Source organism: Melospiza melodia, chromosome 18 (assembly GCF_035770615.1).
Source record: "Melospiza melodia melodia isolate bMelMel2 chromosome 18, bMelMel2.pri, whole genome shotgun sequence".
Taxonomy (NCBI): domain Eukaryota; kingdom Metazoa; phylum Chordata; class Aves; order Passeriformes; family Passerellidae; genus Melospiza; species Melospiza melodia.
Genome location: NC_086211.1, coordinates 14,872,613 through 14,885,000, shown reverse-complemented (window position 1 = coordinate 14,885,000; position 12,388 = coordinate 14,872,613). Strand labels below are relative to the sequence as shown.

Sequence of the window (12,388 nt, the reverse complement as noted above, 5' to 3'; positions counted from 1 at the left end):
CAGCAGCTTGTAGGGACAGCGCATCCCGGCCCAGTTCTGCGGGAACGGAGAGAGAGAGGGATGGGGGATGGATGGATGGATGGAGGGATGGATGGATGGATGGATGGATGCATGGATGATGGATGGATGGATGGATGGATGGATGGATGGATGGATGGATGGATGGATGGATGGATGGATGGATGGATGGATGGAGGGATGGATGGATGATGGATGGATGGATGGATGGATGGATGGATGGATGGATGGATGGATGGATGGATGGATGAGGGATGGATGGATGGATGGGTGGATGGATGGATGGATGGATGGATGGATGGATGGATGGATGGATGAGGGAGGGATGGATGATGGATGGATGGATGGATGGATGGATGGATGGATGGATGGATGGATGGATGATGGATGGATGGATGGATGGATGGATGGATGGATGGATGGATGAGGGATGGATGGATGGATGGGTGGATGGATGGATGGATGGATGGATGGATGGATGGATGGATGGATGGGGAATGGATGGATGATGGATGGATGGATGGATGGATGGATGGATGGATGGATGGATGGATGGATGGATGATGGATGGATGAGGGATGGATGATGGATGGATGGATGATGGATGGATGGATGGATGGATGGAGGGATGGATGAGAGATGGATGATGGATGGATGGATGATGGATGGATGGATGGATGGATGGATGGATGGACGGATGGATGGATGGATGGATGGATGATGGATGGATGAGGGATGGATGATGGATGGATGGATGATGGATGGATGGATGGATGATGGATGGATGGATGGATGGATGATGGATGGATGGATGGATGGATGGATGGATGGATGGATGGATGGATGATGGATGGATGGATGGATGGATGGATGGATGGATGGATGGATGGATGGGGGATGGATGGATGGATGGATGGATGGATGGATGGATGGATGAGGGATGGATGGATGGATGGATGGATGGATGGATGGATGGATGATGGATGGATGGATGGATGAGGGATGGATGGATGGATGGATGGATGGATGGATGGATGGATGGAGGGATGGATGGATGATGGATGGATGGATGGATGGATGGATGGATGGATGGATGGATGGATGAGAGATGGATGGATGGATGATGGATGGATGGATGAGAGATGGATGGATGGATGGATGGATGGATGGATGGATGAGAGATGGATGGATGGATGATGGATGGATGGATGGATGGATGGATGGATGGATGGATGGATGATGGATGGATGGATGGATGATGGATGGATGAGGGATGGATGGATGGATGGATGGATGGATGGATGGATGGATGGATGATGGATGAGGGATGGATGGATGGATGGATGGATGGATGGATGGATGGATGATGGATGGATGAGGGATGGATGGATGGATGGATGGATGGATGGATGGATGGATGGATGGACGGATGGATGAGAGATGGATGACAGGCTGGCACCAGTGATGCTCCAGCACTGAGTCAGGTGCTTCTGCCAGAGAATGCTCCATGGAGCCCCCACAGGACCCTGCTCCTCCCCCCCCCACACCCACCCCATGATGTCACCCAAGGTGTCCCTCTGTGACAGTGCCACCCCTAATGCCACCCCTAATGCCACCCACAGCATCCCCCCACCACAGTGCCAGCCACCCCATGGCATCCCCCCAAATGTCCCACCCCCCTGATCAGCCTGCAGACAGTTCCCACCCCCGTGGTCACTCCAAGGCACCCCATACCATGCTGCCCGCCCTACAGAGCCATCCCCCCGTCCCCCTGTCCCCCCCCCCAGTGTCCCCTTGTCCCCTGGCTGACCATGACGACGTTGGCGAGGTGAGCAGAGCAGAGGGCGTAGACTCCCCCCGAGCCCCCGACCAGGGGCGCCCTCATGTCCGTGATGGAGACGGTGAGGGAGCCTGGGGGCACAGACAGGGCTCAGCATGGGGCCTCACCCCACTGCACTAATTAATTACTGCCTACATTAATTAATTACAGCCTGCTTTGCCCCCCAGCCCCCGGCCAGAGCCCAGCATCCCCACCAAACTCAGAGTGCCCCTCAGAGGACAGTGCCCCTCCCCGTGCCCTCCCGGGGCTGGTGACAGGGACGGACAGGGCGATGGGGACAGGGGCACAGGACAGTGCCCCCATGGCAGCACCCACCTGCCAGGACCCCGGCCAGGTAGAGGAAGCTGATGCGCAGGATGCCGTGCACCATCTCCAGGGGCACCCCGATCATCAGCTGCAGGAGGGCGTTGAACCCCAGCTGCTCCAGCCTGCCCGGGCACAGGAGGGGACGGGGGGGCTCAGCCTGTGCAGCCCTGGCTGTCCCCGTGTCCCCTCCCGGGCAGGACCTACCCCACGTGCATGAACATGTAGGTGAGGAAGCGCCAGGCGCGGGCACGGTGCCCGGGGTGATAGACCAGGGGGCTCTTCATGTACTCGGGGTGGTAGGTCTGCAGCACCCACTTGTTCAGCCGGGCCCCGTAGCACAGGAACACGATGATCTGGGACAAACCCCGTGGCTGTCACCCCCCTGCACCCCACGGACACCGGGGTGTCACAGCTGGGGTCACCCGTCCCTTCTACCCTGCATCTGAGCCTCTCCATGAGTCCCATCCGTGGGCACAAGGGCATCAAGACTGAGGTCACCCATCCCCTCTGTCCCCAGCACCACCCTGGGCACCAGGGCATCACCAGGGGGGTCACCAACCCTCATCCCATCCATGGGCACCAGAACAGCACAACTGGCACCAGCCAGCCCCACTGCCCCAGCTCTGAGCCACCCACGTGGGCACAGAGATGCCACACCCAGGGTCACACACCCCTTCATGCCCATCTGTGTGCCCAGGAGCTCACACCCAGGCTCACCCATCCCTTCATGCCCATCTGTGTGCCCAGAGATGCCACAGCCAGGGTCACCCATCCCTTCATGCCCATCTGTGTGCCCGGGAGCTCACACCCAGAGTCACACACCCCTTCATGCCCACTTCATGCCCATCTGTGTGCCCAGGAGCTCACACCCAGGGTCACACACCCCTTCATGCCCATCTGTGTGCCCAGGAGCTCACAGCCAGGGTCACAGATCCCTTCATGCCAGCTCTGTGTGCCCAGGAGCTCACAGCCAGGGTCACCCATCCCTTCATGCCAGCTCTGTGTGCCCAGGAGCTCACACCCAGAGTCACACACCCCTTCATGCCCATCTGTGTGCCCAGGAGCTCACAGCCAGGCTCACCCCGTGCCCTCCCCGAGCTCTCCAGCGGGACGGGCAGTGCCAGCCCCGTGCCCGCACCTGGGTGAGGGTGACGGCGGCCATGAAGACGGGCGGGGGGCAGCTGCGGTGCTGGTAGAAGTACCAGCGTCTGTCCATCTCGCAGGGCAGGATCTCGTAGGCCACGTAGCGCACGAAGCGTTTGTAGATGCCCAGGCCGGTCTCGTCCAGCAGCACGTCGCGGGGCAGTGCCCGCTGCCCGTTGGCGATGGCGCGCTTGAAGCTGCTGGAGCGCTTGCTGCTGATCTGCGGGGAGAGCCGTGCCCGCGGCAGCTCGGGACCCCCGGCCCGGTGCCACCCCCGCTGCCACCCCCGGTGCCACGGCCCGGAGCGGCCGCCCCGAGGCTGCGGTGCCACCCCCACCCCCGGGCACCCCCCGCCCCCCTCCCTGGCACCCGCCCCGTGCCCGTCCCCCCGTGCCCGGCACTGACCAGGTCTACCAGCTCCTGGTAGCAGACCTGGCCCTCGTCGTTGCCCTGTGCCAGGGCCACCAGCATGTCGAGCTTGGCGGGGTCCAGGGGCAGCTCATGGCTGTGCACCAGGCTGGCGAAGGTCTCCACGCCGATGAAGCCGGTGTTCTCGGGGTCCAGCTGCGGGCACGGCGCGGGGCATCACCGCGGTGCCAGGGCTGTGCCTCCCTGCTCGCCCGGGCACACCTCCCGGTGCCCCTGGCACCATGGCTGCTGTCCCTGCCTCTGTGCGGGCACTGCAGCCACCATGGGCCGTGCCCTGAGAGGTGCCCTGTGCCCCGTGCCGTGCCCCCTCAGTGCCACGCTGCTGCCTGTGCCGTGCCCCAAGAGGTGCCCTGCCCTCCATGCCGTGCCCCGAGAGGTGCCCTGTACCGTGCCCCTAGAAGTGCCCTGTGCCCTGTGCCGTGCCCCGAGAGGAGCCTTGTGCCCTGTACCGTGCCCCTAGAAGTGCCCTGTGCCCCGTGCCGTGCCCCAAGAGGTGCCCCGTGCCTGGAGTCGTGCCCCAAGAGGTGCCTTGTGCCCGTGCCCTGTGCCCCGTGCCGTGCCCCAAGAGGAGCCTTGTGCCCCGTGCCGTGCCCCGAGAGGTGCCCTGTGCCCTGTGCCGTGCCCCGAGAGGTGCCCTGTGCCCCGTGCCCGGTGCCGTGCCCCCTGTGCCACGCTGGTGCCCGTGCCATGCGCTGTCCCCGTCTCCCCGGGCACAGCCAGCGCTCTCCCACTCAGTTATTTCTCGCCGCCAGCCGCCTGCCAGCCAGGAAGGCACCAAGCTAAACACACGCGCAGCCCTGGCACAGCCTCCTCCTCCTCCTCCTCCTCCTCCTCCTCCCGCTCCTCCCGCCGCCCTTGCCGCTGGATCCACCGCGCCCGGCCCGGGGCACCGTGTGCCATCCCCGGGCACCGTGTGCCATCCCCGGGCACCGTGTGCCATCCCGGGGGCTCGGTGTGCCATCCCTGGGGCACCGTGTGCCATCCCTGGGGCTCCGTGTGCCATCCCCAGGCACCGTGTGCCATCCCGGGGCACCGTGTGCCATCCCCGGGCACCGTGTGCCATCCCCGGGCACCGTGTGCCATCCTTGGGGCTCTGTGTTTCATCCCCGGGGGTTCCGTGTGCCATCCCGGGGCACCGTGTGCCATCCCCGGGCACCGTGTGCCATGCCCCGGGCACTGTGTGCCATCCCGGGGCACTGTGTGCCATCCCTGGGGCTCCGTGTGCCATCTCGGGGGTCCTGGAGCGGGCCGGGCACCCCGACAGCGCCCAGCACGGGGTGCCCCACACGGGGCCGCTCCTGGGCACAGGGAGCCGGGGTGGCACAGGAGGGCGCAGATGGGGAGGGGGCACCCCCGGCCGGAGCGCAGCCCCTGCGGTCACCCCGAGGTCGTGCGGGGTTCGTGGGAGGGAAATGTGGGAGAGGAGCCGCAGCCTCGTGGGACGGGCAGGACAGGGAGAGCCGGGAGACGGGGCCGTGCCCTGCAGGGTGGGCACCCCGTCCCTCCCTGGTCCCCCGGCAGGAAACAGCCACAGCCTCTTCACCAGGGGGGTCTGGATGCCTGGAACGGGGTGCAGGGTGGGATGGGGTGCAGGGTGGGATCAGGGGTGCAGGGTGGGATCAGGGGTGCAGGGTGGGATGGGGGTGCAGGGTGGGCTGGGGGTGCAGGCTGCAGGGTGCAGGGTGGGATGGGGGTGCAGGGTGGGATGAGGGGTACAGGGGGTTATGAAGGAGCAGGGTGGGATGGGCAGTACAGAGCGGGATGAAAGGGTGCAAGGAGGGATGAGGGAGTAGGGTACGATGGGGGAGCAGGGCGGGATGAGGGGTGCAGAGCAGGATGAGGGGTGCAGGGTGGGATGAGGGTACTGGGTGAGATGAGGGTACAGGGTGGGATGGGGGTGCAGGGTGAGATGGGTGGTGCAGAGCAGGATGAGGGTGCAGGGTGGGATGAGGGTGCAGGGTGGGATGAGGGTGCAGGGTGGGATGAGGGTGCAGGGTGGGATGAGGGTGAAGGGTGCGATGAGGGTGAAGGGTGCGATGAGGGTGCAGGGTATGATGGGGGAGCAGGGTGGGATGAGGGTGCAGGGTGGGATGAGGGTACAGGGTGAGATGGGGGTGCAGGGTGGGATGGGGGTACAGGGTGGGATGGGGGTGCAGGGTGGGATGAGGGTGCAGAGCGGGATGAGGGTGCAGGGTGGGATGGGGGTGCAGGGTGGGATGAGGGTGCAGGGTGGGATGAGGGTGCAGGGTGGGATGAGGGTGCAGGGTGGGATGAGGGTGCAGAGCAGGATGAGGGTGCAGGGTGGGATGAGGGTGCAGGGTGGGATGAGGGTGCAGGGTGGGATGAGGGGTGCAGGCAGCACCTTCAGCCTCTCAGCAGCCTCCAGCCCACGGGAGCAGCCCCAGCCGTGAGGAGTGGAAGCGCCCTGGTGTCACCTGTGCCCCTGCCCCACAACCAGCACCCCACAGGCTCCACGTGTGTGTTTGTCACGCCGGCACCTGGCACACGCTCTCCCCACGCTGGCACACACTGAGGCACCGGCCCCAGGAGCACCAAGAGCCCTGTCAGCAGCCAGGGAGCCCTTTCTGCTTTTGGGGTGCATCTCCCCCCATGCCAACCTCACTGGCACCCTCCTCCCGCCCAGGAGGGCCCGATCCCAGCCCCGGCCCTCCCAGCGCCGCTCATCCCCGGGGATGAGGCTGCTCGTTCCCGGGGAGCTGGGGCTCACACGGAGCCCCTGTGCCCGAGGGGGTGACACGGGGGACAGCACCGCGGCTCCGGGCTGGGGACCCAGCCAAGGTCACGGCAACAGCGGGGGGCGAGCGGGGATCGGCTCATTCCCCTGAAATTCCTTCCCCGTGCCCAGGGCAGAGCCGCCAGCCGGGCCGGGGCTGGGTGGGGATGGAGGGACGAGGCGATGGAGCTCAGGGGGGCTGGGGAAAGGCGGGTGGAGCCCCTCGGGGCCGCCCCGAGCCGCGGGCAGAGCCCCCCCGATGCTCCCCGGCCTCATCCCGCAATCAGGTCACGGGGGTGGGCGCAGACCCCCGCCCCGCCCGCGGCCCCGAGCGAGGCACCCCCGGGGCTGCACCGGCACCCGGAGCCGCCGCTCCGTGCCCGGCACCCCCGTCCTTGAGGGCGCCCCGGGCAGGATCGGAGCCGGCGCTGCCGGAGGGAGAGGCCACAAGTGCCATGAGCGGCACCGGGCGGGGGGTGCCCGCGGCCGTCACGGGGGGCACCGAGGGGCGCTGGCGAGGATGGCACGGCCGCGGCGCCCGCCCTGGGCGGGCAGCGGTGCCCGCTGAGCGCAGCCGTGCCCGGAGCGTGCGGGCACCCCTCCCCGGTGGCGATGGCCGGTGCCCGGTGCCCCCCCCCGAGCGGTGCCCGGTGCCCCCCGGGCGGCCTCACCTGCTCCTGGATGAGCTGCAGCAGGGAGCTCCTGTCCATGCACCCGGCGGGCTGAGGGCTCCGCCGCTCCCCCGCGCCCGGGGCCGGCGAGCCGGGCAGGGGAGCGGCGCGGGCGGCGGGGGCGGCGGCGGGGGCGGCTCTCCCCGCCAGCCCCGCGTTGCGGCGGGCCCGGCAGCGAGCGGCGAGCGGCGGCGCCGGGAGCCGCCGATGGCAGCGGGGCGACGGCGGCGGCGGGGGCGGGAGCGGAGCCGAGCGGAGCCGCCCCCGCCGCAGCGCGCGGCGCAGCGCCCCCCCCTCCCCGCACCCCCCGCCGCCGCCGCCGCCGCCGCGCGGGGAACCGGGACCCGCCCCGCCCCGCCCCGCCGGCAGCGCCGGGACACGGCCACGGCACCGGCAGAGAGCCCGCACCGCGATGGCAGCCTGGGATGGGGCCGGCATCCCGGTGCGGCTGCATCCCAGTATGGGGAACCTGCATCCCAGTATGGGAACCTGCATCCCGGCATGGGAATCTGCATCCCTGTACAGGAACCTGCATCCCAGTATGGGAATCTGCATCCCAGTATGGGAATCTGCATCCCTGTACGGGAACCTGCATCCCGGTATGGGAACCTGCATCCCATTATGGGAACCTGCATCCCAGTATGGGAACCTGCATCCCAGTACAGGAACCTGCATCCCAGTATGGGAACCTGCATCCCAGTACAGGAACCTGCATCCCAGTATGGGAACCTGCATCCCAGTACAGGAACCCGCATCCCAGTATGGGGAACCTGCATCCCAGTATGGGAACCTGCATCCCAGTATAGGAACCTGCATCCCAGTATGGGAACCTGCATCCCAGTATGGGAACCTGCATCCCAGTACAGGAACCTGCATCCCAGTATGGGAACCTGCATCCCATTATGGGGAACCTGCATCCCAGTATGGGAACCTGCATCCCATTATGGGAACCTGCATCCCAGTACAGGAATCTGCATCCCAGTATGGGAACCTGCATCCCAGTATGGGAACCTGCATCCCATTATGGGAACCTGCATCCCAGTACAGGAATCTGCATCCCAGTATGGGAACCTGCATCCCAGTATGGGGAACCTGCATCCCAGTATGGGAATCTGCATCCCAGTATGGGAACCTGCATCCCAGTATGGGGAACCTGCATCCCAGTATGGGAACCTGCATTCCAGTATGGGAATCTGCATCCCAGTATGGGAACCTGCATCCCAGTATGGGAACCTGCATCCCAGTATGGGGAACCTGCATCCCAGTATGGGAACCTGCATCCCGGTATGGGAATCTGCATCCCAGTATGGGAACCTGCATCCCTGTATGGGGAACCTGCATCCCAGTATGGGAATCTGCATCCCTGTACGGGAACCTGCATCCCAGTATGGGAATCTGCATCCCAGTATGGGAACCTGCATCCCAGTATGGGAACCTGCATCCCATTATGGGAACCTGCATCCCCCTATGGGAACCTGCATCCCAGTACAGGAATCTGCATCCCAGTATGGGAACCTGCATCCCAGTATGGGAACCTGCATCCCAGTATGGGGAACCTGCATCCCAGTATGGGAACCTGCATCCCAGTATGGGAATCTGCATCCCAGTATGGGAACCTGCATCCCTGTATGGGGAACCTGCATTCCATTATGGGAACCTGCATCCCAGTACAGGAATCTGCATCCCAGTATGGGGAACCTGCATCCCAGTATGGGGAACCTGCATCCCAGTATGGGAATCTGCATCCCAGTACAGGAACCTGCATCCCAGTATGGGAACCTGCATCCCGGTATGGGAAACTGCATCCCTGTACGGGAACCCGCATCCCAGTATGGGAACCTGCATCCCAGTATGGGAACCTGCATCCCGGCATGGGAACCTGCATCCCAGTATGGGAACCTGCATCCCAGTATGGGAACCTGCATCCCTGTATGGGAACCTGCATCCCAGTACAGGAATCTGCATCCCAGTATGGGAACCTGCTTCCCAGTATGGGAACCTGCATCCCAGTATGGGGAACCTGCATCCCGGTATGGGAACCCGCATCCCAGTACAGGAACCTGCATCCCAGTATGGGGAACCTGCATCCCAGTATGGGAACCTGCATCCCTGTACGGGAACCCGCATCCCAGTACAGGAACCTGCATCCCAGTATGGGAACCTGCATCCCAGTATGGGGAACCTGCATCCCAGTATGGGAACCTGCATCCCTGTACGGGAACCTGCATCCCAGTATGGGGAACCTGCATCCCAGTATGGGAATCTGCATCCCAGTACAGGAACCTGCATCCCAGTATGGGGAACCTGCATCCCAGTATGGGGATCTGCATCCCAGTACAGGAACCTGCATCCCAGTATGGGAATCTGCATCCCAGTATGGGAACCTGCATCCCGGTATGGGGAACCTGCATCCCAGTATGGGGAACCTGCATCCCAGTATGGGGAACGTGCATCCCAGTATGGGGAACGTGCATCCCAGTATGGGAATCTACATCCCGGTACTGGTACCCACACCCCAATATGGTGACTGCCTCTGGGTGTGACAGCTGCTTCCCAGTGTGGTATTTACATCCCAGTATGGGCACTCACATCCCAGTACTGGTGCCCACAGCCTGGCCCAGTTCCTGCATCCCAGAGCAGCTCTGTGCATCCTGCTGTGGGTGCCTGCATCCAGCTCCGTGTCCCTGCTGTGATCCCTGTGTCCCAGCACAGGACCTGCACCTGGAATGGAAACCTGCATTCCATTTCCAGTGCTGCATCCCAGTACAGGTCCATGTGTTCCAGTACCCACATCCTGGTACCTGGTTGTGCAGCAGCACCCTGTGTGAGGAATCCATATCCTGGTACAGTACCAGCATCCCAGGATGGACACCAGCGTCCCAGGATGGACACCAGCATCCCAGGATGGACACCAGTGTCACGGGATGGACACCAGCGTCCCAGAATGGACACCAGCATCCCAGGATGGACACCAGTGTCACGGGATGAACACCAGCATCCCAGGATGGACACCAGTGTCACGGGATGGACCCCAGTGTCCCAGAATGGACACCAGTGTCCCAGAATGGACACCAGCGTCCCAGAATGGACACCAGCATCCCAGGATGGACACCAGCAGCCCGGAATGGACACCAGTGTCCCAGGATGGACACCAGTGTCCCGGGATGGACACCAGTGTCCCAGGATGGACACCAGTGTCCCGGGATGGACACCAGCATCCCAAAATGGACACCAGTGTCCCAGGATGGACACCAGCATCCCAGGATGGACCCCAGTGTCCCGGGATGGACCCCAGTGTCCCAGGATGGACACCAGTGTCCCGGGATGGACACCAGTGTCACGGGATGGACACCAGCATCCCAGAATGGACACCAGTGTCCCAGGATGGACACCAGTGTCCCAGAATGGACACCAGTGTCCCGGGATGGACACCAGCATCCCAGAATGGACACCAGTGTCCCAGGATGGACACCAGTGTCCCAGAATGGACACCAGTGTCCCGGGATGGACACCAGCACGCCAGCACCAGCTGCCTGCTGAATCTGGCACAGATTGCAAACATTCCCTCCATCCTGTCCCTGACCCCCAGGCCAGCACAGCCCGGGTACGCCCCTCATGGCACAGGGACCACAGAGCCTCCAGTGCTGTCCCCTGCCCCGGCACAGTGCTCATGGACAGCCTGGCACTGGGTCCCTGGAGCTGGCACCGCTATGGGACATGCCCATTGTCACCCAGGCCAGGCTCCCCTGGGTCTCCAGGACCCATCCCTGGTACTGTCCCCACTTCCCAGAGCTGCAGCTCAGCCCCACTGAGGTGCCCAGGGAGCTCTGGGCTGCCCAGCCCTGCCAGACCCTTCCCTGGTGTCCCGTGGCCGTGCCAGGCGTGTGCCCAGCCCCACACCCGCGTCGGTGCCAGCACAGCGCCCGTGCCCCGCACGGCAGAGCTGTGAATACCCAGCAGGGCACGTGGGCCGCGGCTCCCGGGGGATCCAGCCTGGTTTGGAGTCACCGGGGAGCCCCGCGCGTCCCGTCCGCCTGCGCCGCCCCCTCTGCCCGCACGGCAGCGCCGCTGCGTCCCCACTGTCCCCGTCCCCTGGCTGTGTCCCCACTGTCCCTGTCCCCCGGCTGTGTCCCCACTGTCCCTGTCCCCTGGCTGTGTCCCCACCGTCCCTGTCCCGGCTGTGTCCCCACTCTCCCTGTCCCCTGGCTGTGTCCCCACCGTCCCTGTCCCGGCTGTGTCCCCACCGTCCCTGTCCCGGCTGTGTCCCCATCCTCCCTGTCCCGGCTGTGTCCCCACTCTCCCTGTCCCCTGGCTGTGTCCCCACCGTCCCTGTCCCCTGGTTGTGTCCCCACCGTCCCTGTCCCCTGGCTGTGTCCCCATCCTCCCTGTCCCCTGGCTGTGTCCCCACTGTCCCTGTCTCGGCTGTGTCCCCACCGTCCCTGTCCCCTGGTTGTGTCCCCATCCTCCCTGTCCCCTGTTTGTGTCCCCACCGTCCCTGTCCCCTGGTTGTGTCCCCACCGTCCCTGTCCCCTGGCAGTGTCCCCACTCTCCCTGTCCCCTGGTTGTGTCCCCACCGTCCCTGTCCCCTGGCTGTGTCCCCACCCTCCCTGTCCCCTGGCTGTGTCCCCACTGTCCCTGTCCCCTGGCTGGCCCTGTGGGAAGGGTCTCCCCTCCCACCCCACAAGGATCCCCCCCATGTGGGAGCAGCCCGATCCCATCCAGTGCAGAGGCTCTGGAAAATCCTTTTCTCCGGCTGCGCCCACATTGCCTGTGCCCACATTGCCTGTGCCCAGCGCCCGTGGCTGAGGCAGGGACAGAAATAGCTGAGGGAAAATCTGCCACGGGAAAACAGGAGCAGGGAGGGGAGGGGAGGGGAGGTGGCACAGCCCTGCGAGCTGCAGGTGCAGGGGGAAAGTGACTGCAGGGAAGTGGGGAGCCCCAAACCCCACACAGGGATGGGCACAGAGACCACAGCTCCCAGGGCAGCCAAAGCTCCCCCTTCCCACGGATCCTGAGCACAGAACCACGGGATCCATCACCTCCTCCCCTGGCTCTGCACTCTGGCTGGCACTGGCACAAGGATCTGTGTCCCCAAGCACCAAGGAGTCCTGGCCAGCCCCAAGCCCTGTCCCAGCACACCAGGCCCTAAATCCCTGTCAGTGCCCTCAGGGTGGCCCTGCTCCCCCTGCCTGGGTGACAGGGACAGGGGTCCTGCTCCCCAGGGGATACAGGACACGGCGTGCAAGC

At 64.6% G+C, this 12,388-nt stretch overlaps 1 protein-coding gene across 1 annotated transcript in view; it reads right to left on the bottom strand.

The window, feature by feature from the left end:
* The window catches only part of RHBDL1 (rhomboid like 1), a 7,760-nt gene extending 508 nt beyond the window's left edge, over window positions 1–7,252 (bottom strand). The window contains exons 1-7 of the mRNA XM_063171431.1: window positions 7,142–7,252; window positions 3,713–3,871; window positions 3,303–3,527; window positions 2,369–2,517; window positions 2,174–2,286; window positions 1,829–1,929; window positions 1–36 (exon numbers count right to left, since the gene is read on the bottom strand). The exon at window positions 1–36 is cut by the window's left edge and continues 25 nt beyond it. Coding sequence (XP_063027501.1) covers window positions 1–36; window positions 1,829–1,929; window positions 2,174–2,286; window positions 2,369–2,517; window positions 3,303–3,527; window positions 3,713–3,871; window positions 7,142–7,180 — 822 coding nt within the window. The 5' untranslated portion in view covers window positions 7,181–7,252. The remainder of the gene's footprint in view (window positions 37–1,828; window positions 1,930–2,173; window positions 2,287–2,368; window positions 2,518–3,302; window positions 3,528–3,712; window positions 3,872–7,141) is intronic.
* Window positions 7,253–12,388: the final 5,136 nt, after the last annotated feature.